At 34.1% G+C, this 25,010-nt stretch overlaps 1 protein-coding gene across 24 annotated transcripts in view; it reads right to left on the minus strand.

Annotated features, from left to right (window-relative positions):
• Nucleotides 1-25,010, minus strand: part of RIMS1 (regulating synaptic membrane exocytosis 1) — a 510,482-nt gene that overhangs the window by 279,425 nt on the left and 206,047 nt on the right. For all 24 annotated transcript variants that reach the window (XM_012471847.3, XM_012471843.3, XM_012471846.3 and 21 more), the window contains exons 3-4: nt 16,797-17,010; nt 14,000-14,011 (exon numbers count right to left, since the gene is read on the minus strand). In XM_012471847.3, coding sequence (XP_012327270.2) covers nt 14,000-14,011; nt 16,797-17,010 — 226 coding nt within the window. The remainder of the gene's footprint in view (nt 1-13,999; nt 14,012-16,796; nt 17,011-25,010) is intronic.

The raw sequence follows: 25,010 nt of genomic DNA on the forward strand, positions 1-25,010 counted from the left end.
GAAAGTTCAAGTTGGTAGCGGAGTTTTGGATAAATGAGATGTTACTTCATTACTAAACCACATTCTATGTTTAGTATATTATATGAGAGTATAAGATGTTTGGGGTGGGCCCAATAAATCTCTTTTAAATGAGTCTCTTAAGAGATTTGTCCGCACTGGCCTAGAGTTTAAAGTGACCATATGTGAGTAATACAATTCTCCAACTGAAGCATGTAGCAAGTCAAGCATGACCTGGGGCAATTGTGCTGTGACTCAGTTTTCTCATGTGTCACATGGAGATAGTAATAAGGTTGCCTTAACAATTAAATAAAAATATATGGATATGTGACATACACATATGTAACTAAGAACACTGCAATAATATTATGTATTCAATAAATATTAGTTCAAAAATGTCTGACAATTGGTGATATTTTCAAGTGATATATTTTATGAATTAACTCTATGGTATTATTGACACTAATTGTCAATAATGCTAATTTACTCATAGTTGTTAAGTCATCAGACTCCTACTTTATCTTTAGAGAGAAACAGTTTCACTTTCTACTACGCTTAGTATAAGAGAATTCTAACTCCCTTAATGTTGGAGTATAAAGATTAATAAATTTCTCCTTTCCAATAACAATTTGTAATATCAACAAATGTAGGAGAGAGTACTTTTTCCATTAAAAATGAAGGAAGCAAGTCAAAAAGATATATTAAGGACACCACAGGTAATTAATCAATGCCTGGGAAAGCAAATTGATCAATTTCTATTTCCTTCTTTCCCTCTCATTTTTAACTTTGCGCTTTCTGAACTGCTCAATTTCTTGGAAATGACAACACAGAATATTTCTTATTTTGGGGAATCTTGCAAGTATTTTTGAAAAATATTTTGCCAATTTCTTTATTTTTTCAAAAAAAAAGCCTGGCCTTTGTATCTATTACTATGGGCTTGTAAATATTATTTTTTAGTGAGTTAGTGTATTTTCCTAAGGCATATAAAAATGTGAATACTTTTCCCTTTCATAAACTCCCCAAATAGCTGTGGGACTTACTTTTTTTTCCTGAAAGATAAATGTCTATCATATATGTATTCTAAAATATGTTTAAAAACAAATATGTGGTGTTGGTGGAAGAAAAGATAATAACTAAAACAATAAAAGGACTAAACTAAAAAAATTACAATAACATTGTCATGTTGCTGCTACCATAATAGAATTTAGTGGATCAAGCAGCACAATATCCTCAAAACACATGTCTCTAAGGAGATTATCCATCATTATGACCTACTTTCATAATCGGTTCCCACCTTGATATAATACTTTAAAAACAGAAGCAGAATATACACAATTTATACTTAATGGCAAAGCAGTAGCATTGATAAAATTTTGACCTAAAATATTCAAACCTCACTGCAAAGTAATGGATATATGAATAAGGTAAAAAATGTTTTTCTCTGAAAAATAAGGTGGGTATATAAAATAATACATTCAGAAAAAAAGTAGCTGGGAATGGCTTATACCACATAAAAGTAAATGTCATTCAACATATTAAATAATAAGGTTTGTGAAATAATCACCTAGTCAGAGAATTTGGGCCACATATACAACTGGTGCATTTAGAGAAAACAGTAGTTTCAACTTCAAAACAGCCAGCAAGATAAGGTAAATAAATAATTATTTTTCCCAGAATAAGTGAAACAAAATCTGTTGAAATTTCTAACTAAAATCAACTTATTAAACTGGTTTTAATTCTATTTATTTTACAAGACTGAAAATTATATTATCCTGCAATAATGTAGGTAAAAAAGAAAACTCGTAAAGGAAGAATCATAGAAAAGTCATACATCACAACAGCTGAACAGAATCATAAGTAACAAATGATCTGATTTTGCACTGTGACCTTCCAGGCCACCTTTTTTTTTTTTTTTTTAATTAAAATTCATGTATGTTTCTTGAGACTATTAGGTAAGGCAATCCTAAAGTAATGGTTGGATGCAGTTCCATTTTACTACAAATACTACAAGCCAACAAAGCTGAAGAGTCACTTTTTTTTTTAGCAGTTTGCAATGAGCAAAAGAAAAATGGTTTAATACATTTTAAGAGAAGTAAATCACATAGGAGTCCATCTGCATTAAATGAGCAGTACTGATTAAGGCTCATTTAGATCTTTCCTTTCTACTTAGAATCCAAATCCTAAATTACATTTATAGCTTCAAACACTGGAGTTTTAAAAAAACTTAATTGAGGAAAAAAAAAAAGATACGGAGAGTGCCATTCATTTATTCACTCATTCATTCAAAGTTCACTGAGTGCTTACTGTATTTGCAGCACTATACAGGGTGAGCAAAAGCACCATGAAAATTAAGCATGGCTCATGTCACCCAAGAACACAGCAAAGTGAGGGAATTAACACAAAAATATTTGATATTTGCTTTAAAATTTGTTATAAGCAGCACAGAATTTTTTTAACAAGAATTTGTCTTGACATAAATTAATCAAATGATCTTTTTTTTTTCTTTTTTAATTTTTTTTTTTTTAATTTTAAAAGTCAGGAGCTCTGAGGCAAGTGCCCTGGATTTTCAACCACATGTTGTCAACATTATGATGTATAGAAAATCACTAAACTTCTCTGGCCTCACTTTTCTTATATACCTATAAAGAACTTTGCCTGTAATAACTAATATGACTCTAGTGTGAATAAAATTCCATGAAATAATGCATATTGAAAACTACTCGGCACACATTTAAAATAATACAAAAATTAAATAACAAATTATAAAAGTGTATTTTTGAGTTACTTACATTTACCACATTGTGTCGAGTACTAATTTCCTCATTTTCGCTAATCATCACACTATCTTATTCACCAATGAAAAAGTAATACAGTTCAACAATGAGTTTCTACAACTAAAACTTTTTTCTCTTTAAAATAATTTCAAGATGTATTAGAGAACATGTTGGATCTTCTACGGTTGGCCTGTGGCTGCAATTTTATATGGAGTAATTATAATGGGCCTCTTTGATAAGGTAATGTTTGAGCAGAGACCTGAAGAGAGTTTGGGAGTGAGGAGTAAGAATGTTCTGGGAAAAGAAAGAACTATGCTAGGAAACTGAGGCAGGGTTTTGTTTAGTATGCACTAGGGCCAGGAAGAATATAGTGAGCAGAAGGTAGCAGGTAGGTAGGAAAATGACAGGAGATGATGTGTGTATATGTGGAGTACAGATGATGCAGGGTGTCGGGTACAATTGAAGTTTTTGCTTTCACTTTGGATGAGATGGGAAGCCACTGGAGGGTTCTGAGGAGAAATGTACACGGCATGATCTGGTTTACACATTAAAACAATTATTCTTGCTCAGATTTGTCTTTGGGAGTGGGGTGGGGGATGAGGTGTTGAGAAAGAAAGGCCAATTAGGGATTCAATGCCATAAACCAGACTAGATGGTGTCTTGGACCAGTTTGGCAAAAGTGGAGGCGGTAAGGAGAGGTTGCATTGTGAATATATTTTGAAGATGGAGCCAAATTCCTGATGAATTAGATGTGGGGGGAGCAGAAGTCAGGAGGATTCCAAGGTTTTTAGTTTTGTTAACTTTAATAATGTATTAGTCATTTACTGCAGTGAAGAAGGCTGGAATAAGCTGGTTTGGAGAATTAAAACAGGAATTGGGTTTCACATGTTAAATTCGAGATGCTTATTAAACATCTGCTAATATATTTGACTACCAGGCTGAAGCCTCTCTGGTGGTGGTATCGTTACTGTTTACTAGGACAATTAGAACTCCATTATAGATACTTGGAAGTTCAGAGACACCTCCAGAGGCTGAAGACAAGTATGATCCATGGGACAATTGGAGGGAAAGAAATCTGAATCACCTGAACAGTACTGAGGACACTGACAAAGGAATACAGAATAGGAATGCTAGAGTGGGAGTGGCCCAGAGAGAGACCTCTCCCAGAAACCCTGCCCTGAACTCCCTGCTGCTTGGCATTCTGTTCATAGCATCATTTATAGACTTTCCAAGAAATGGTCAGATGAGACATAAAAAAGTAAAACTCTCCTCTTTGCTTAAAACTAAAATTTAGAAAAAGATCAACATAAAATTCCAGAAATAAACCAATGGATGAAAACTTGAAAAAGTGGAACTTTTCTGAGGAATCAGAGCAAATGCTTCTCTAAGAAACAGCGACATTATACAGTATTATAAGAACTTGGAAAAATTACATTAAAAAGAAAACTGTAATTCATATTCTTAAGGGGTTATGAGAAGACATTTCTTACATGGAAATAGAACAACCTTATATCACAAAATTTTGTTTTCAGATTATTCAAATTTACCTGGATGAATAATCATGTAAGACTACCTTTGAGATTTTGAAAAGTATTACTAATTGAAGGTGGTGAAGAAGATGAGAAAAAGTATGAGAAGGTAGGTACAGAAAATTCAACATACATTGGGTAATAGAAAAGAGAGGTCAAAGTAGGTAGGTGAGAAACAATGATCAAGGCTAAAGAAGGACATGTCTTCAGATCAAAAGAACACACAAAGAACTAAGCAACTTTGATAAGACACTGACAATTATCCATGTCTTTATACATTTTTTCTTTTATCTTGAATACAAAGAAACATTAAAGACATCCAAAACAGACTCATCAAAATTACTTTGCCTTTTAAATAATAGTTTTGAGGTGGAAACACAAGAAGTGCTAATTATACAATTTCTTAATTTATTTTAGACACTTCTTATTACCTTTTATGCACCATATCCACTAACTCATCTTAGCATCACAAATTTTACTCTTCACATATAGATTTTCCCCCTTGGGGGAAAAAAACAAAAACAAGATAACTCAAATACAGTAAAAAAACAATTTGGGATCTTAGGTTCCAGGCAATTCAAAAACAGCCAAACGGTTCTTTTTTTCCACCAGAATACCACAATGGCAGAACTTAGAAGAATTTGGATACTAAAATGGAGGGGTGGTCCTGGCAGCTGCCTCGGCTGGCTGGAACACACCGCACAACCCAGGCAGCGGCAGCAGGCGTCCCGATGCCAGCCTGCCCATCGCTGTAATGAAAGCAGAGTAGGAGCTGCAGCTGTGGCTCTAGGGTCAGGTGGGCTTGTGGAAAGTTTGGCTCTGAGGCTGCAAACACCCTGGGTGCTGGCAGTAAAGTTTCAAAGATAGAGGGAAGATAGAATCAAATATAGTTAGGGGAAAATGAGATACATTGACTTGTAGTTAACCCACAGTAAGGGCAGGAGGATAGTCTTTTGTTTCCTCAATCTCCATTAAAAGAGAGAATTTTAAATAAAAAATAAGAAAACATATGATCCTGGTAGATAGTAGAAATGAAATACTAAGTTAGATGACAATGTTGTTTCTTAAAATAGTTCAGTGGTGATGATGTGGTCAAAGAATAACTATTACAAACAATGGAACTGGGCAGGGCCCAGTGGCTCATACTTGTAATCCTAGCTTTTGGGAGGCAGAGGCAGGAGGATCACTTGAGCCCACAACTTCCATACTAGGCTAGGCAACACGGTGAAACCTCAATCTCCATACACATATGCACACAAAATTAGCCAAGTGTGGTGGTGGACACCTGTAGTCCCAGCTACAGGAGGCTAAGGTTGCCTCAACCACCTAAGTCCCAGCTACAGGAGATTCCACTTCAGTGCCAGTAACAGAAGGGTGAGGTAGGATGATCACCTGAGCCCAGAGAAGTCAAGGCTGCAGGAAGCCCTGATCGTGCTACTGCACTACAGCCTGGGTGACAGAGTGAGACCCTGTCTCAAAAAACCAAAACAGAACCAAAAAAACAGAATGCAACTGGGCTGACACCAGCAAATGATAAGGCTGTTGTGGAATCTCTGATAAAAACAGCACAGGAATTAGGCCTTGTGATCAATCTAGTGTTTAAGAAAGACATGCCTAATAAACATCAGTTTCTAAGAATGATTTACCCTATCTACCACTATTAACACATATAATATGTCAGAATTGAAACAAACTTATATCTTCTCTCATTTAATTAGCATTTTCCCAACAAATATGAAATAAATTGGGTATATTTTGTATAAATATCTTCTCATAGCCCCTTAACTGGGCTCTGCCCAGTTCCATTGTTTTTAATTGTCCTTTGACCACATCATCACCACTGAATTATTTTAAGCAACAAAACAATACTGTCACCTAACTTTGCATTTCATTTCTTTTTTTTTTTTTTTTTTTTTTGAGATAGAGTCTTACTCTGTTTCCCAGGCTGGAGTGCAGTGAAGCGATCTTGGCTCACTGAAACATCCACCTCCCAGGTTCAAGCAATCCTCCTGCCTCAGCCTGCCAAATAGCTGGGAGTACAGGCACCTGCCACCATGCCTGGCTAATTCTTGTATTTTTAGTAGAGACAGGGTTTTGCCATGTTGGCCAGGCTGGTCTCGAACTCCTGACCTCAGGTGATCCACCTGCCTCAGCCTCCCAAAGCGCTGGGATTAAAGGTGTGAGCCACTGCACCCAGCTGTATTTCATTTCTATTATCCACCAGGATATATGTTCTGTTATTTGTTCTTTAAGCCAGGTGCTCAGTATTTAAGGGTGTATATATTATTTCCTTATCTGCCAGAAACTCACAAATCAAAATGAAATATGTTATAATGAAGAAGCGTAAAAGGTGCAGAAAGAGCTAACTCTGGCTGGGACACTCAGGGAGCACTCTGCATGGAGGATGGCATTTGAGTTGCTCTGGCCCTTTGATAAACAGCTCTTCATCAATCGGAAAAGGTTTGACAAAAAGTACTTCAACGTTGAGAGAAACTAAAAATAGGTATGAAAGTGTATAAGAGAAAGATATACTAAGGGAAGTTAGCAGTTATTGATAGCTGGTAACTGAAGCCAATCCACATTTGATGTATAAACTTTCTATACAGGAGTCCTCCCAAATGGTCTCTTGATATCTAATAACAATTTAAGCATCTTTAGCAACAGTAAATTTTAAAGAGAAGTAAAATACATAGATTTCAGAAGATATATTTTATGGGGAACTATCATGTACTAGTCTGACACATAATTTAACAAAGTAATTGTAAAAAGTAATACAAGTTTTAACCATGTCTAAAAGTAAAACAAAAAACAACAAACAAACAAAAAACAGCAACAAACAAGAAAAATCCCAGCTACCGATCTGAGGCTTGACTTACTGCCCTACCTAGAAGCTTCTGTGATACTGTCCATCAAGTGTAACTTCTCCATGTGATTGTCATTCCTGGTTTAGCTTGTACTGAAAAACATTATAATTGCATATTGGCTCAATGACTGACATTGTGAGTCTTCTGTGTTTCTATGAAGTTTAAAAGACACAGACATTTTCAAATTCCAAAGAAGTAGTTGAAGAGTCACAGGCATATTATTTTCTCCATGAAAGATTTAGTTTTCTACTCTTTCCCATATAATTTGCTATAACAGCACTTTATTGGTGAATAAAAACACTTGATTGATTTTTATAAAAATTAAGTCTTTTATAACAAAGATGTTCATAAATGCACAAAATTATTTTGCCACCATTATAAAGTGATTCAAGTGATTCAGAAAGTAATTCAAACTTTCTGAAAACAAAATATTTGCTGTTGAAGTTTATGTATGAAAAAACTTGCATATAAACATACAACAACAAAATTAATTGGTCAATGAATAAATGTATTTGTTAAATGTCTCAGTAAAGCCATATATAAAGACAAGTTCTTTTAAAGATTTACATACCTAATTTCAAGTTATGGTCACAAGATTTAGAACATACTTTTAAAGTTTTAAAAGTAACTAAAAAAAACTAATAAGTTTAGAACATATTTTCCAAAATTTAAAAAATATCTTCAAAACTGCTTTAATATATAGAATACGAGAACTAGTCATGGTTTAGTAGACTTGTGGCTTATAAGCAAATGGGCACAAGATGCTTTTGGTACTAAAAGGTTTGGTGGGATGTTGACTGAAGTACTAGACAATTATCATCCTGTATACTAAGGGGAAATCTGAGGCAATTCTATTTATTTTTTAATATAACATTCCTTAAAATTATTATGAATCAATATAGCATTATAGTTACACTATAAGAATACATATGCATATAGATACACATTTAAGCTGAATTTATTAAATAATAAGCTTGCAAAAAAAGGTGTTTATTATTTATCCTGTATATTAACCATTTAACCTAATGTAGTCATAACAAAATTAAATTTAAAGTCCCTGAATAAATGAATAAGTGAATGAGTTCATGTTAGCCGAGGAATAGACTTTTAATTATAATAATTAATTTTAGTGGCTGCTTGGTTAAACAAAAGTAAGCTCAAGGATGAAATGCAATTGAATTTTCTTGAATATAAACAAGTTTTATACTAAAATGAACAGAAAGAGAGCATCTTGGCATGCATTACCATGTAAAATGCATTTATTGAAAAGAATGAGATAGTAATTTTGAAATAAAAATAATTATATATGAGACTACCAATGACAGCCAACAAATGAATAAAAAAACAAATTAAAAGGCTGGGTATGGTGACTCACACCGGTAATTCCAGTATTTTGGGAGGCCAAAGCAGAAGGATTGCTTGAGCCCAGGAGTTTGAGACCAGCATGGGCAACATAGGAAGGCCCTGTAACTACAAATTTTTTTTAAAAATAAGCCAGGCATGGTGGTGCACACCTGTGGTCCTAGCTGCTCAGGAGGCTGAGGTGGGAAGATGAGGCCTGGGAAGTTTAGGTTACTGTGAGCTGTGATGGTGCCACTGCACTCCAGTGTGGGTGATAGAGTGAGACTCTATCTCAAAAATTAATCCATCAATATGTGAATGGATGAATTAAAACAAAACTATGAAGAGTCTATTTGAGTAGCTCCAGACTGATAATGTGAGGAACTCTACAGACCCTTCTCCCAGCAAAACAATAATAACTAATAATAATTTTTAAAAAAACAGCTAGCAAATGGAGAAACATTTATTCAAGAAACTCTACTAAATTTTAATAAGAACAGCAACAGACTGTCGCCCTTAAGCCACAACCAACTCCCTTTCTTCTCTGCTCCACGCCCAGCAAGGAATTTTCTCCATGGTCTTTAGCTTTTTGGAGGCTATTTCTACTACAGCCTCTCCTTACACTATAAGAGGCTAATTTTCTATACCCTTGGTCAGCTCCCATAGTTCTACTATTAATCTTTATTTAATATTGATTTGAAAAATTATAATTTATTGAAATGGATTTTATAACTGTACTAAAAGATGATAGGGGAAGGTACAAAACTAATACTAACCAGGATTTTGATAATATGCAATAATCATTATGAAGTTTAAAGAATAGTAACGCTGAATGAAACAGGTTAAAACAGTCTAGCAAATTTCAAAAACAAACATGTAATAAAAAATTCACAGCTTTCTGAATTATTTTACATAAAAGTTTCTGCAATTTGATGTTTTATTCCTTTCTAGTATAAGTTCAGCAAAACCAGGTAACTTGTAAAATCTAATCAGCTAAATTGCCAAATAAAAGTTCTCCTCTTGATATATTTTAAAATTTCTTTACTGATATATTTGTCTATATTTATAAATCAGATAGACCTATGTTATTTTTCTGGGAAGAATCTTAAAGATAATTTTTGTTAGAGATATCTGTCAAAACATCCAGACAAAAAAAGGAAAACATAAAGTGGGTGAGGGCAAACTCTTACAATCACTTTTTCAAAAGACCAAAGGTTGTAAATTAGGATCATATGCTTCATCATGCCATGAGCTAAATACAGATAACCCTGAGAAGATTTTTCATAATAAGAATAAATATTTAATGCAATCATGCAAATCATTTTTTAAAATGGTTATTATTCTTGGTTGCCTTTATCTAATGTTAGCCAGAGAAAAAACAAATCATCACTTTGGTATTTAAGAGCTGAGTCTTTGAAAGTAATGTTTTTTAAGCTGTTAAGAATCAACCATCCCTATGCCTATGTCCTAAACAGTATTGCCTACATTTTCTTCTAGTGTTTTTATGGTATTCATGACTAAAACACCAAAAGCAATGGCAACAAAAGCCAAGGTAGACAAATGGGATCTAATTAAAATTCAGAGCTTCTGCACAGCAGAAGAAACAATCATTAGAGTGAACCGGCAACCAACAGAATGGGAAAAAATTTTTGCAATCTACCCATCTGACAAAGCACTAATATCCAGAATCTACAAAAAACTAAAACAGATATACAAGAAAAAAAACCCCATTCAAAAGTGGGAGAAGGATATGGATAGACACTTTTCAAAAGAAGACATATATGAGGCCAACACACATATGAAAAAATGCTTGTCATCACTGCTCATTAGAGAAACGCAAATCAAAACCACAATGAGGTATCATCTCATGCCAGTTAGAATGGCGATCATTGAAAAATCTGGAGTCAGATGCTGGAGAGGATGTGGAGAAAGAGGAACACTCTTACACAGTTGGTGGGAGTGTAAATTAGTTCAACCATTGTGGAAGACAGTGTGGCGATTTCTCAAGGATCTAGAAATAGAAATTCCATTTGACCCAACAATCCCATTACTGGGTATATACCCAAAGAACTATGAATTGTTCTACTATAAAGACACATGCACACATATGTTCATTGCAGCCCTGTGTACAATAGCAAAGACCTGGAACCAACCCAAATGCCCATCAATGGTAGACTGGATAAAGAAAATGTGGCACACATACACTATGGAATACTATGCAGCCATAAAAAACGATGAGTTAGTGTCCTTTGCGGGGACTTGGATGAATCTGGAAACCATCATTCTCAGCAAACTGACACAAGAACAGAAAACCAAACACCTCATGCTCTCAATCATAGGTGGGTGTTGAACAGTGAGAACACCTGGACTCAGGGAGAGGAGCATCACACACTGAGGGCAGTTGGGGGGGCTAGGGGAGGGACAGCAGGGTGATGGGGAGGGATAACATGGGGAGAAATGCCAGATATAGACGAAGGGGGAATAGAGGCAGCAAACCACCTGGTTGTGTATGCACCTATGCAACAACCCTGTATGATCTACACATGTACCCCAGAACCTAAAGTAAAACAAAATATTTAAAAGAAAAAAAGAATCAACCATCCCACAGACAACACCTTACAACAGCCAGATTCAAACTCAGTTGGCACTGTACCATTCAAGCCAACATACTGTCCCATCCAAGCCAATTCCTGCCTTTTATGTCTTTTCTATTAAAGCATATTTATTTACTAACATATTATTTAGTATGATGTCTTAAAACAAACATAAATGGACAGTTATACAAATATTAGCTTAAAAATTGTAACTTTGTCAATTTAGTGCCTTATTACCTTAATATAAAAACATTATTTTTACCTTGATACAAAAAATTAAAAAAACTACTTTTAGCAAAGTTTTGTTCATTTAACTTATAAAACCTGACACTTTGTGAAAATAAAAATGAATTAGAAATGTTGCAAGTTCATTTTAGTTGCTATATTCATCAACCAATCCTCCCTACTAAACAAATAGTGATGAAAATTTATGGGAACTCCCAAAGGAATTAAATTTGCAGGATTCAATTCAGTTGGCTTAGCAGCAGCAAAGTATTCAATATTATCAAGAGAGCTATCTAAATTCAATTATCTGCCACCAAATAGCAAAACAAAGATAAAAACAATTTAAACAGGTTATGGGAAATTTTACAGAATTCCTATATATTTAGGCTTCAAGGAGGGCTTTTAATGAAGTAAAAAATATAATCATAATTTTACCAATGAGAGTATGCACTTGACAACATAATTTTCTTTTATCGACCATTACATATGCCCATTACAAAGTCATTCCTTATGACAGCCATTTTCTTTATAAGTAAATACAAAATCTAGATATGATTTAGGCTGAGGATGAAGTTTTAAAATAAAATATTGCTGTTATGGAAAATATGATAATACTTTTTGCTGAATTTCACAAAGAGAATATTTATATGTTAGCTATTCTTAGGACTTCATGTCATATACTCCAGTATTTTAATCACATTTCTTCACCAATTTAACAGATCAAGTAGAATTCATTATTATTATATTGATCAAGGTGAAGATTACTTTTAGAAAAGTTTTATTCACTCTTATCTCCCTTCCCTTTCTACCCATACCAATACCACACACATGTAAATTACAATTTCTCTACTAAAAATAAAAGAGCTGAGAGGAATAGGGAAAGAACTGGCAATGAAGTATTTCATTTAATAGTCAGTTATTCGGGCCGGGCGCGGTGGCTCACGCCTGTGATCCCAACACTTTGGGAGGCCGAGGTGGGTGGATCACGAGGTCAAGAGATTGAGACCATCCTGGTCAACATGGTGAAACCCCGTCTCTACTAAAAATACAAAAAATTAGCTGGGCATGGTGGCGTGTGCCTGTAATCCCAGCTACTCAGGAGGCTGAGGCAGGAGAATTGCCTGAACCCAGGAGGCGGAGGTTGCAGTGAGCCGAGATCGCGCCTTTGCACTCCAGCCTGGGTAACAAGATCGAAACGCCGTCTCAAAAAAAAAAAATAGTCAGTTATTCTCTTTGACATGGCTAAGACAAAACATGGCTTCAGTTTCCCTTGACTAGAAAGGCCATTCATTGAACTGCTTCAATAGGCTAACATGGGTTTTAAAGAATTTATGATAGAGTACTTAAAAATAATGTGATAGATATATGCATTCTAACCAAAGTGAAGAAAATAATTGAGTGATTATATTTTACAGGTCTTTCCACTCTACTTTTAGTTTGAGTCCACAAAATCCACCTGTATTCTCATTACACTATAATCATAATAATCACAAATAATCTACCATTATTGGAAGTGCTGTCAAAGGAACAGTGAGTCTGGCCAGCCCTACAGGAGAGTAGTTTAAATCTTATCATCAAATCTGCCTAAACACCAGCATTATTTACTTCCACTTTACTCTTTAAAATAACTTAAAATTATTCATGTTTTGACTGTAGACTCATCCAAAGTAATAATATTGATGAAATTGGCATTATAGTAATAGCCCCTAAAATTACCCCACATACAATCAATGGTACAGTCAAAAATAAATAGCAAAAATAGATTATCCTATATAATTTTTCAACTCTATTTCTTTGCCATAGAAAAAAATCAATGAAAATATACTAGCATAAGTTTAAAAACACAGATTAATGTTCAATTTAATGTCATGCTTGCTAATTATGCACTGCAGTGTATCATATAAGCTTTAAAATTTTTGAACAAAGTCAGCTCAGTTGATATATTGAACCTGAAAGATTCATTGTTTCAGTCTCATATTGGTAGATTAATGAGCTGTGAGGAAGTTGTAATTTACACCAAATGAAGATGTGTAGTATGTATACAAAGGAAAGGCTGACTAAAGATTCTACTTGGAGCCTATCTTCCCAGGCACAAAAAGCCTCTGTGGTTTCTACAGTTGATAAGAGTTAAAAGTGACCTTTTACTCTTCTAAGAAGCTATTCATATGCATGGGAGAAGATAAAGGCAAAATGTGGTTCAATATGACAACTCTGCTACTTGTGTTCTATAGAAAAATAATTATACTTTGGCCTCTTTACTTGAATTGATCCATTCTCTCTACTAAGTGTATTCCATTCCTTCTGCAATAAAGTTTCAAATTACCTGCCATTGCATGCTGAAAAAGGTAGAGCACATTCAAATTTATTGTTTCTGAAAGCAGATGGAATAATCATCAAAACTCAGAGTTAAGCAGATATGAGCTTTCAATGATATAAATTATATTAAAGTTTCACTGTCATCATGAACTCAAACTACCCAGACTTTATCTATTAATATCAAATTCTGTAATTCTCCTAAATGTTCATTTTTTTTCATGATAACTGGATATGAGCTCTTCTTAGTATATAATTTCTTTGTAAAATATAGTTATCTACAACACTAGGTGCAACATTCACTTAATAAAGTTGACAACAATACAATAACAAATGATAGAAAAGAAAGTATGTATTCTAACCACTTTGTCCTCCTTTGGGAAAGCATCCAAGGAAGCAGAGTAGAGAAAGAAGAAAAAGAAGAGAAAAACAAAAATGAGCCATGTATTAATAGATTGGTTTTAAGAAAACAATTATGTGTTTCTTCAAAGTATTAAAGCAAAGCTATTTTGAAAAATAAATATTTACTCTTCCTAAAAAAACAGTCATTGTTAATCCTTCATTGAAAATGTACAGATTATGGGTCCTGCTATATGTTACATACAAGAGTTAGGCACAATAATTTCCCAAATTTTGACAACTTGGATTAGTAAATCTAGATTTAAAATATTCTTCATAAAGAAGGTTAATTCATTACCACATATAGCCTACTTATAATTGAAAAATATTTTATTAAAATGCATGAAATTGTATGAATAATTTTGTCAAATTATTGTTAAAATATTTATAGTCACAATTTGGGAAAATCTAAGAATGAGAAATATTTGTAATAAATAAATACAGTTAGACAAGGATGTTGACTATTTTAGCTATAAATTATTCCACAGGCAATAATTGTGATACACATTTTAACATTATGTCATAGGAAAAAAACAACTTTACACAAGGTTTTTGTCTTGTGCTCCAACTGAAATATCTTAAGATGTGTGCTTTCTTTCATTTTGTTCTTTTAAATATTTTTTCCAAGATTGGTTGAGTTTAGTAAAGATGAACTACACTAGGCCTGAGTGTCCTCTCCAAAGCCTAAGTACCTCCTAGCTCAATTTTCTTTAAACACCCTCTCCTTTTTAAGACCTGGTATCTTTAATATATCAATCATTAACTGTATTGCTATTGGCTTGTCTCAAACCTATAACAAGAAGTTGAAAGCATTTAACAGTTATGGGTGCTTAGCCAGCACTAGCAGTCAGCTGATCTGCGCCTCATTGATCACTGCTAGTATATTTTCAGACTGAACAGTGTCCTTACCACATGGGTTGTTAAATATTTTGATGTTGCCTCCAAGTTTTACCTGTAAGAATTTATTTCAGTATAGTGTATTAAAGATCACTATAGAAGGAGAAGTTAACAAATAGATCTTGTGTACCTTCTATGGGCCAGATACCACCTTAATATCCAAGCTTGTTTTAGAAAGCCTACAAGGTGGCATGTGAGGATTTCCTGCAACAAATTACTATGAGGAGAGAAAAAGAAAACTTATGCAGTCATCAGAATGGGACCCTAAAGAAAGATTAAATATAGATATCATAAAGACCTATATTTTAATTATTTTTATTTAATTTTCATCACTGTCATACAAGGTAAATATTACTGTCCAGTTTTCATAGGTAAAGAAACTGTTCAGAGAAGTTCATTATCTTCCTAAGCCACAGAGATAGTAACAATCTCACCTTAAAGTATAAGATATATTGGTCAGCCAGGTGAGGTGGCTCACACCTGTAATCCCAACACTTTGGGAGGCGGAGGCAGGCAGATCACCTGAGGTCAGGAGTTCGAGATCAGCCTGGTCAATATGGAGAAACCCTGTCTCTACTAAAAACACATAAGTTATTACAGGTAATGGGCACCTGTAATCCCAGCTACTTGGGAGGCTGAGGTGGGAGAATCACCTGAACCCTGGAGGTGGAGGTTGCACTGAGCCAAGTACCACTGCACTTCAGCCTGGGTGACAGAGTGATACTCTGTCTAATAAAATAAAATAAAGATTATTCATCATACTCAGTGTCTTAAGTTCACTGGAATAAATTTTAGAATATCTGACTTATAACTCAACTAGACTACCAAAGAATACAATGTCAATTTAGAGATTTGTTTTAATTTTAACCGTAATGTGCACCTTAGAAAAATATCAAGAGGGCTTAAAAATTTCATGTTATTTTTAAACATCACTTAGTATTATATTATAATCTATTAATGATTAGATAAAATGACAAATTCTTTACAGGAACACTGGGAATTCTTTAGCTACATAATTGTAACTGTTCTACATTAAGCTGCAGATCTATATCAAAGAAAATTCACCCAGATTTCCCTATAAATAATTATACTGCACTATTTTAGAGAATATGATAAAGTACAACATTAAAATATATTATAACTAAATATTTATATATTAGTTCCTACCATATTACCATCTTAAATCTTCAAAAATTGCATTTATTTAAAGTACTGGTATAACAGGAGTAGCTCTTGTTTAAGACAAATAAGAAAACACCATCAAGTGAGAATATATCTGATAGAGAAGAAAATGAGAAGTGCAAATCTCAAAATTTAGAAAAGGTCTAGTTTGACATAGTCTTCAACTATCTAAACAATTTCCATGAGATAAGTGCGACACTAGTTATTTCTTTAACATGTCAGTAAATCTGAATTTACTCTCATAGAGGCTAATCCTTGCTTAATATAAGACATTCAGTTATTTGGAATTTTACGTGCATTCAGTCTGAACACTAACATTACAGAAATTAAAAGTAGTTAACTTTTTTAAAAGAATTGGTTATAACTTTCAAGAGTTTTATAATTTATAATATTAAATCTACATTAACTATATTTTTCAAAAATAATTGTATTCTCATAGGTAATCTGTTGGTTTTGAATTGGAATCATCTATTAAGAAACACACATAAAGTATGTTTTTAGGAATTGTTTTCACCAATATTCTACTACCTTATTAAGAACATGAACAAAATGAGGGAGGTTCATATTAATGTGTGTATTTATACACATGCCTGCTTTCTAAGATGCATGTGTTCTCATTCTTGGAAGGCATATGATTTTAATCCACATTCACAGTTCCCCTTATGTTCATGGAATACTCACGTTGCTCGACCGTAGAGACACGCGGCCTCCGCAGCGTGCACAGAACTTGGTGCGACAGTAGGAGCAAAGATGGCCGCACCCATCAGCAAACTTTGTTTTATGACAGATTCCACAGGTCGGAGCATCGTCTTTGTGCTCGCCCTGGTAACGCCGTGCTTCTTCCCCTATTTTTCTCACTTGTTCCTTATAGCTTTCAAACTGTTGATGCAATCTCCTAGGCAAAAGAGAAAATGGTAGCAAACTAAGTAAATGATAGGAGACAAAAACAAGAACAAACGAAACAAGGAATTTTTCCTAACAAAAAGGAAGAAAGCTATTTGAACTAAAGCAAAACATACAAAGCTATTTACCCCACTAACCGTACCGTCAAACGTAGGATATGTATTAGCATGATTCCATAATCCCAGTTTTGCTTTTTAGCACTGAACCATGTGTATGCAGAATCTATATAAGCACTGTTTGTCCCCAGAGGTGAAATTCGAGTATCTACTCCATGCCTCTGTTTCTTTTGTATTTTTAAAAATATTTTAACTGAGAGCTCAACACTTTACAACTACAGTCATGTGTGCATATAACTGAAACAAAAATTACACAAAATATTTAGCCTACATACATATGATGTACTCTGATATTTTCTATTGTATTCTAAATCTATACTGAATAAAATTCAAAAACAAGTTTGTCACAGTAAATTGATTCCATGAGCCAGTATTTGAGCATGATGCATACTTTAAAAATCATGCTCAAATACTGGCTCATGGCATCAATTTACTGTGACAAACTTATTTTTGAATTTTATTCAGTATTAAATTTAGAATATGATAGAATAGGCTGTCCTGTTGGAATTATAAGAAAAGTTTAGATAATGTTGTCTCTGAAATGGAATCAATTATGCCTTTTCTAAATCAGTATTAGTGATCTGGAAAAGTAACACTCTGAAATAACATTTGTAATTGTTATGCCAGTAAATCTGGATAATATACTAAAATCCTTTCAGGAGAACAAAATAATAAATATAGCTAATACAAAAAAATATTGTTTTAGACTATGTTGCTGCACAATTTGTCTTCTACAAAATAGCTTCCTTTGCCCCCATTCCTGAAGGCTACTTATCCATTTGGCATCAAGTATCTAATTTAGTACAGTACACAGAATGTTAGCTTATCCATTATATTTGAGCTCCCAGTTCTTCCAGTTTACATTAAAAATTCTAAATCCTACCTTGTAGATATGCAGATTTTTACATAGTCCAGTTTTTCATTATCTTAATCAGGTAACATGCATGAAGCTTGCTAACAACCACTCCTGATTAACTATTGACTGTGGGGACAACTAAAGCTATCTAGGGAAACTTCCCATTTGAATGTTCACATTTAATGTGATTAAAGTCTCCTCCCATTGCCATCAGTTCAAATTCCGATCTTAAATCACTATAAATAGAACTGTTTGCTGTTCTGAATAGAACACAAGGACATCCAGTGAATCCCCCAGTGAAAGGATGTCTTGATTTTGAAAATGAGAACTGAGGGTTGTCCTAAGCCTAGCCGATAGTTATCGGCTATTTCGCCAAAAGAGGAACTCTTGCTCGAACTCATCTGGGTATCTGAGCCAGTTTTCTGGATTTGAGTATTCCTTAGGACACAGAGTACACAGATGCTATTGTCGATTCGGCAGTTAGTTCAATGTTCTCCATCTAAAATAACTGTGGAGAACTGACACTCCCTGGAAATAGAATCAAGTAAGTTAGGTCCAGGTACTACAGTGTTTGAGGTACTGAGATTTCACTATATTTTCTTTTAACCTTAATAGCTCTTAAGCAAAACTTCTTTGATTACTTTAAAAATTCTCAGATTCCTTTCCTGCTTTGTCACTTGACACCTTTTCTGTTTAATTCCAATAGTTAAAGCAAAAATCCAAGCACCAGCGCATAAGAGTGTAGTTTAGGATCTGAAATATTTCCCAATGTAAAGGTGAGCTAATTTCACTTCATAAAGGAATATATGTGATATTTCATTTAATGAATGCAAGATCATCTGGTGAATTTATTGAAGAGTTATTTAATACATTCAATTTTTTATAGTTTAAGTATAATTAATCTAGGGTCAAGTTGGTAGAAAACAAGTGTGGACATTTGTTATTTCAAAAGTTATCATGCAAAATGGCACTGGCAATCTTCTTCAACTAAAGAAAATAATTATTGAGGAATAGGAGCAAGGAAATATCTCTAACCAAAGAAACTCTAAGCATAAACAGAGTGCATAATAAATATTTATTGTGAGAAACACCACATAAAATATATTTAAGTAAATATAAATGAGAAGGAGAAAGCTAGGCTAAGGAAAAAGTTTCCCTATAAACTTATTCTAAAATATAGCACATAATGCAGTTTGGGTGTTGGCAAACTTTTCAGAAAAAGATCAGATTGTAAATATTTTATACTTTGAGGGTTGTGTAGTTACTTTCACAACTGCTCAATTCTGCTGTAGTAGGAAAGTAGCCACAGATAGTATGTAACTGAATGAATGTAAATATGCTCCAATGAAAGTTTATTTACAAAAATAGATGATAGTCCAGATTTTGCCCATACAGGAGTTTGTCAGCTCCTGATTAGTATATGTTTTATACTAAGATATAATGGTTTGAAAACCAAAGCTTCTTTGTGTTTTTAAATTCAAACATAAAGGAATTTTACAGGGCTCAATTAAAAGGTAATCTGTTTCAGGAAATCTTTGTATGATATATAGATGCAGGGCACTGACCACTGAGATAAAACCTTACTCTATTGCAGTCTCATAACATTTCATTTGGGTCACTCATAGACCAGTTAATATTTTTATTATGTATTTTTACTATTTCTGTACATAAAACCTCTCTTCTACCAAACAGTAAACAGTATTAGAAATGAACAGTTTAGCAAATAGTTCAGACATACGCTTCCTTAGTAGCAGCCAATACACACACATATTTGCTGAATGGAAAATTTATGCATATATATATTATTTTTCTTAGCCCATTTTGAGGAAAAAAACATAAAATTTACAAACAAATTCATATTTAGGACAAAATATCCTAATACACTCTACTTCACAAAACACTAAAAATTCTGGGTGCAATATTTAAAAATAATAGCTTATAATGTATGTTTGAGCTGGAGAGAAAGTATGCAAAATTCTCAAAGGACAAGAATGAAAGAGAAGCAGTAATTCAGAAAAATAACATATCTCTAAAGCAGAAGCCTAGGAATGTGTACTGAGGCTCAGTAATTAAGGAATAGGAGCAAGGAAATATCTCTAACCAAAGAAACTCTAAGCGTAAAGAGAGTGCATAATAAAAATTGTTAAAACTGACCAAGACCTTCAGTTTTAACTCTTCTACAAGTGATTGACAATAAAATTTGAGTTAGGTATTCACCAAAAATAACTGAAATAGAGTGCATGATATCCAAACTAGTAACAGAAAAAATATGGAATGAGAAAAAAGTTAATCCAAAAGAAGATACGAATTAAAATAAATAAATATATAAACATAGACAAAGCAGAACAATTAAATATTACAATAGGACATGGTAAAAAAACTAACATATGAGGAATCACAAGTGTTACACATTACAAGCAGCAGCATCAAATACACAGATCATCACATTAGATTTTACAAATCTAGTTAAATGAAGTTTTGAAGAAATATACCCAAAATAAAAAGGCACAGAATGTTTGAAATAAAGGATTGAAAAAAGAAATCCTAGGGAATTATTAACAGAAACAGACAAGCAAACAAACAAAAGCTGATACAGAACTGAAATTAAAAAGTATTACTACAGAGGGTAAACTACTATTAAAAACCATTCATTTTAGTTTGTACATGACAATTATCAACTTAATTGCATATAACATACACATATCTATCCAGTAGATTAAACTCACTTGTTAATCTTGCTGTTGATTTCTGTGTGTGTGTGTATAAAAATGTATATATGTATATGTGCTTAATACAGATCTAAACTTTTCCAAAACTCTAGGCCTCAAAGGTACTAAACTTGTTTGATTTCTTAAGCTGGCAGGTGAGGGGTTACATGATGTACATTTTATTTTTTCTTTACATATTACATATATGTTATATAATACTATTTTGTATGTATAAATGATTTACTATTAGAAAAAAGTTCTATCTCATCTAATAGCATTAAATAACAAATGAGGGCTACATAGAATTGAAAAGATTAATGTATTTGACGGCATTGAAACCTACAAAATAATTGACCAACAATGTCATGTAATTTATTTTAAAAAGAAATACATATATTTAACCACATACGGTAACAATGTGAAGCAGATATTATTATGATATCATCTATTTTATTGATAAGGAAACTGATTTTCATCTAGGGCGCTGCTTTTACTTTCTACCTGAATATATATTGTAAATTCACATTCTTTACATCTTATGTTTAGCTTATAAAAATGATAATAATTATGGATTAAACTTGAAAATTAAAATGTTTCTGGAATCACTAATATGTCAACTATCAAGCAATGTCATCTTCTGATTGTCGCTAATTGATGACACAAAAAGCTATGAAAAAGCAAAAACTATGCTGAGGAGCTCATGCCATGAATGTCTACAAAGCCCTTACTCTTACTTAATAATATTTCCATTCATTTTTCAACTCCTTCATATTACTTATTTCCAAACTTGGTTTTCTCAAATTCACTTCAAGCTACTATGTCCTCTTAAAAGACTCAAAATACTCTTTTGATGATTTGTGAACCTTTTATTGGTGTCCTAAGCACTCGTGCATTTTAGCCTGTGAGGGCTCTTGGAGGTGACAGGTGAACAAGCAGCAATTGTTCCTTCTCTAGTTGGCCATGGCAAGTGAGTTGGTTAGATGAGACTTCTCCACTGAGGTATGACAGTAAGATCTCTAGCTTCTCATTTTCTCCATGGGGGATCCTGGAGTAAGTCCTAAGGAAGACAGCCACGAGTGGACAGTGTTCTTCTCCCAAAGGGACATACCTAAGTGGCCTGGGGCAGCTTTCTACCAAGTGCTTCATCCCAAAGCTTCTGAGGCCATTCACACAGGCATCATTCCAAACTCTAACAGTAATCACATCCTTCTGAATGCTGGCCTGTACCGACGGTGACCTGTACCCATCTATGGCCTCCTCTCATGTGTTTTAGAAATTCCTTTTTAGTTTCAGCAGCAGGCCACATTTAAACTACTAGTATATACATCCCAGCAGGGAGTATAATGAGAGAAGAAAGAGCTTGCTTTTCCTCAGCCTAGAACTGTCTTACATCTTCACATATTTTTCTTTCTGGGTTTCTTCCTTTACTTACAGATAGGATTCCCTTGTTCTGCTCTGGAAGAAAAGGTCCAACTCAGGTCTCTGTCAACTTCTCCAACTTATTTCCTGGTGTGCTCCCCATTTTACCAGTAGATATTATGGAATGAGGGAAGGAGGGAAGGAGGGAAGGAAGAGAGGAAGGGAGAAAAGGAAGAAGGGAGGGAGGGAGAAAGGACAGTCTTCCTTACTCCTACATCCATAAAATCTACCTACTCCATAACCTGCACTACTCTATTAAATTGTTCTGTTCAAATACAACCTTAATGCCCTCTTCTCAATTCATATTCCTCTTACATTACTCTGATATCTCATGCTGTCAAGATGCTGTCCTCATAATAAAATATGCCTTTAGAACCAAGATACGGGTAGTGAAACCATAAACAGCATATTTATTTTTTGTATTTGATGTTTTAATGCTTTAATCTATATCAAATTTGTGACAGTGTTCTAGTATGAATAATAAATGGAAATACATATTTTATTATATGGTCTTACAGTAAATGTGAGACTGCAAATGTGAAATCTTTTTGTGAAATTTATTTGTACACTTCAATTTTAGAATTAACTATATATTCTTATTGATTAGTGAGGTTGACAAAATATATGATCACAAATCACAGATTTAAATTATCTACACGGAAAATGGAGTGTTATAAAATGCACAATACTATCAAAATAAAAGCATTGATGTTGAAACAGGTTTTATCTTGGGATATTATTTTTTCCATTGTTTCACCATATAATAATAGTTGCATTATTTTAATAATTGTACATTCAACTCAAGAAACTCTAAAATTCAATTTGTAACAAGTTGTTTGGGTGATTAATGGTATGTATTTTGAAGGAAACAAAGATGAATGTCTAAAAAACTAAATATTCTGTAACTGTCTGAAAAGCTAAATATCATGCTATGAATGAAAAATAAATAATTTAAACAAGCAATTATTGATGATGTCTGTACAAATTAATAAGTATTTGTTGAATGAGTAAATGGTAATAGTGGAATGTAGAGAAATCTTTCTAATTACCTCAGTACTTCACATTTTTCTGTTTTGTATTTTTTCTTCTCCTGTTCCCAAAGTAGTGAATTCTAGCAGAAAATTCTACCTTTCTTCCTGGCTTTCCTTTATGAAGTCCAGGCAAATAGAACTGAATTTTTCCAGAGGAGAAAAGAATGGAAGCTATTGTTTTAAAGTTTCAAAACTCCAAGTGGCAGGTTCTGAAAGCAGGTGAGGGCTTTCTCTGAGATAAAAGGTCAAAAGCCATGATAGTTTGCATGTAGTACTCCCAAATGGAGGACTGCTTTGGTATATATATACAACAGCAGAAGGACACGGGTGCTGAAAACAAGAAGCATGGCCTCTGTTTCCCTTCTCACCCCTGGCACAGAAAACAGATCAGTACCATCATGTATTCCCCTCATCAGCCTTAGCCTATGGGCACCACCAAGGCCTTATGAAGTTAGTGACATGGATATTAGAGACAGGAGAGTTGTTCTGAGAATGATGGGCCAATTAAGAACCTCCAAAACCATGGGATTGTCCAAGAGGGACCCCTGATAATGACTGACATTCAACGTTTTGCTAGTCTGGTAGGTTGCTTTATATACATGTTGACATCACACTTTACCTTTGAACATAAATTCACAGTTCCTGACTTCAATGAATGTATAATCAATTTAGAAAGTAAGTTATACATAAATATAAATTAGCAGTTTTTGGCAGCATGTACCGTGTCAAGGAAGGACAGTAAGTCATATAGTTATACAGTAAAAAACTCTTTCTTGTCTCCACAATTGTCCCCCTTTTAGTTAAATTGCCTTTTTGATTCCACTCTTTAATAGAGGAGTGGTAAAATTTCACAAAATTTCAAGGGTGACTATTATTATTATTATTATTGAGATGGGGTCTCACTCCTGTTACACAGGCTGGAGTGCAGTGGCACGATCTTGGCTCACTGCAACCTCCACCACCTCCCAGATTCAAAGGATTCTTCTTCCCAAGCCTCCTGAGTAGCTGGGATTACAGGCGTGCGCCACCACACCTAGCTAATTTTTGTATTTTATTTTTTTTTAGTGAAGATGGGGTTTCACTATGTTGGCCAGGCTGGTCTCAAACTCCTGACCTCAGGTGATCCAAACACCTCTGGCTCCCAAAGTGCTAGGATTACAGGCGTGAGCCATGCGCTTCGCCGACTATTATTTTTTTAATGATGGTTGCAAATAGTGGTGTCTTGTGTCAGAGTTGAGTTGAAAATAACAAACAGCCCAGTCTTTAGGGCAGAAAGATTAAATAATGATGTTTTGTGCTACAAAATAGTTGGAAGGGGGATGGTTGTGGAGTCTTGGATTGATCTCTTGGAATCCCCCTGAAAACAAAATCACAAATTAACTACTCAAAGTTCCACCATCAGGCCAGGCACAGTGGTGCATGCCTGTAATTCCAGCAGTTTGGGAGGCCGAGGTGGGAGGATGATTTGAGCTCAGGAATTTTAGATATGTCTGGACAACAAAGTTAGACTCAATCAATCTCTATTTTAAAAATTAAAAATATATTAGCCAAGCATGATGGTGCATGCCTGTAGACACAGCTACTCAGGAGGCTGATGTGGTAGGACTGTTTGAGCCTTGGAGGTTGAGGCTACAGTGAGCCATGATCATGCCACTGCACTCCAACCTGGGTGACAGAGTGAGACCCTGTCTAATACAAAAACAAAACAAAACAAAACAAAAATACCAAAGTTCCTCAATTAGGAAGGTGCAGAAATAAGAAAGCCACTGTTTAAATGGCTGGTGCTAGTGTCCTACCACCTCAGCTAAGGTATTCTGCTCTAGAAGACATCACCAGAGCCACATCAGGAGATCCCAGGAAAA

Source organism: Aotus nancymaae, unplaced genomic scaffold, assembly GCF_030222135.1.
Source record: "Aotus nancymaae isolate 86718 unplaced genomic scaffold, 86718_ANA_hifiasm-v0.15.2.pri h1tg000040l, whole genome shotgun sequence".
NCBI lineage: Eukaryota > Metazoa > Chordata > Mammalia > Primates > Aotidae > Aotus > Aotus nancymaae.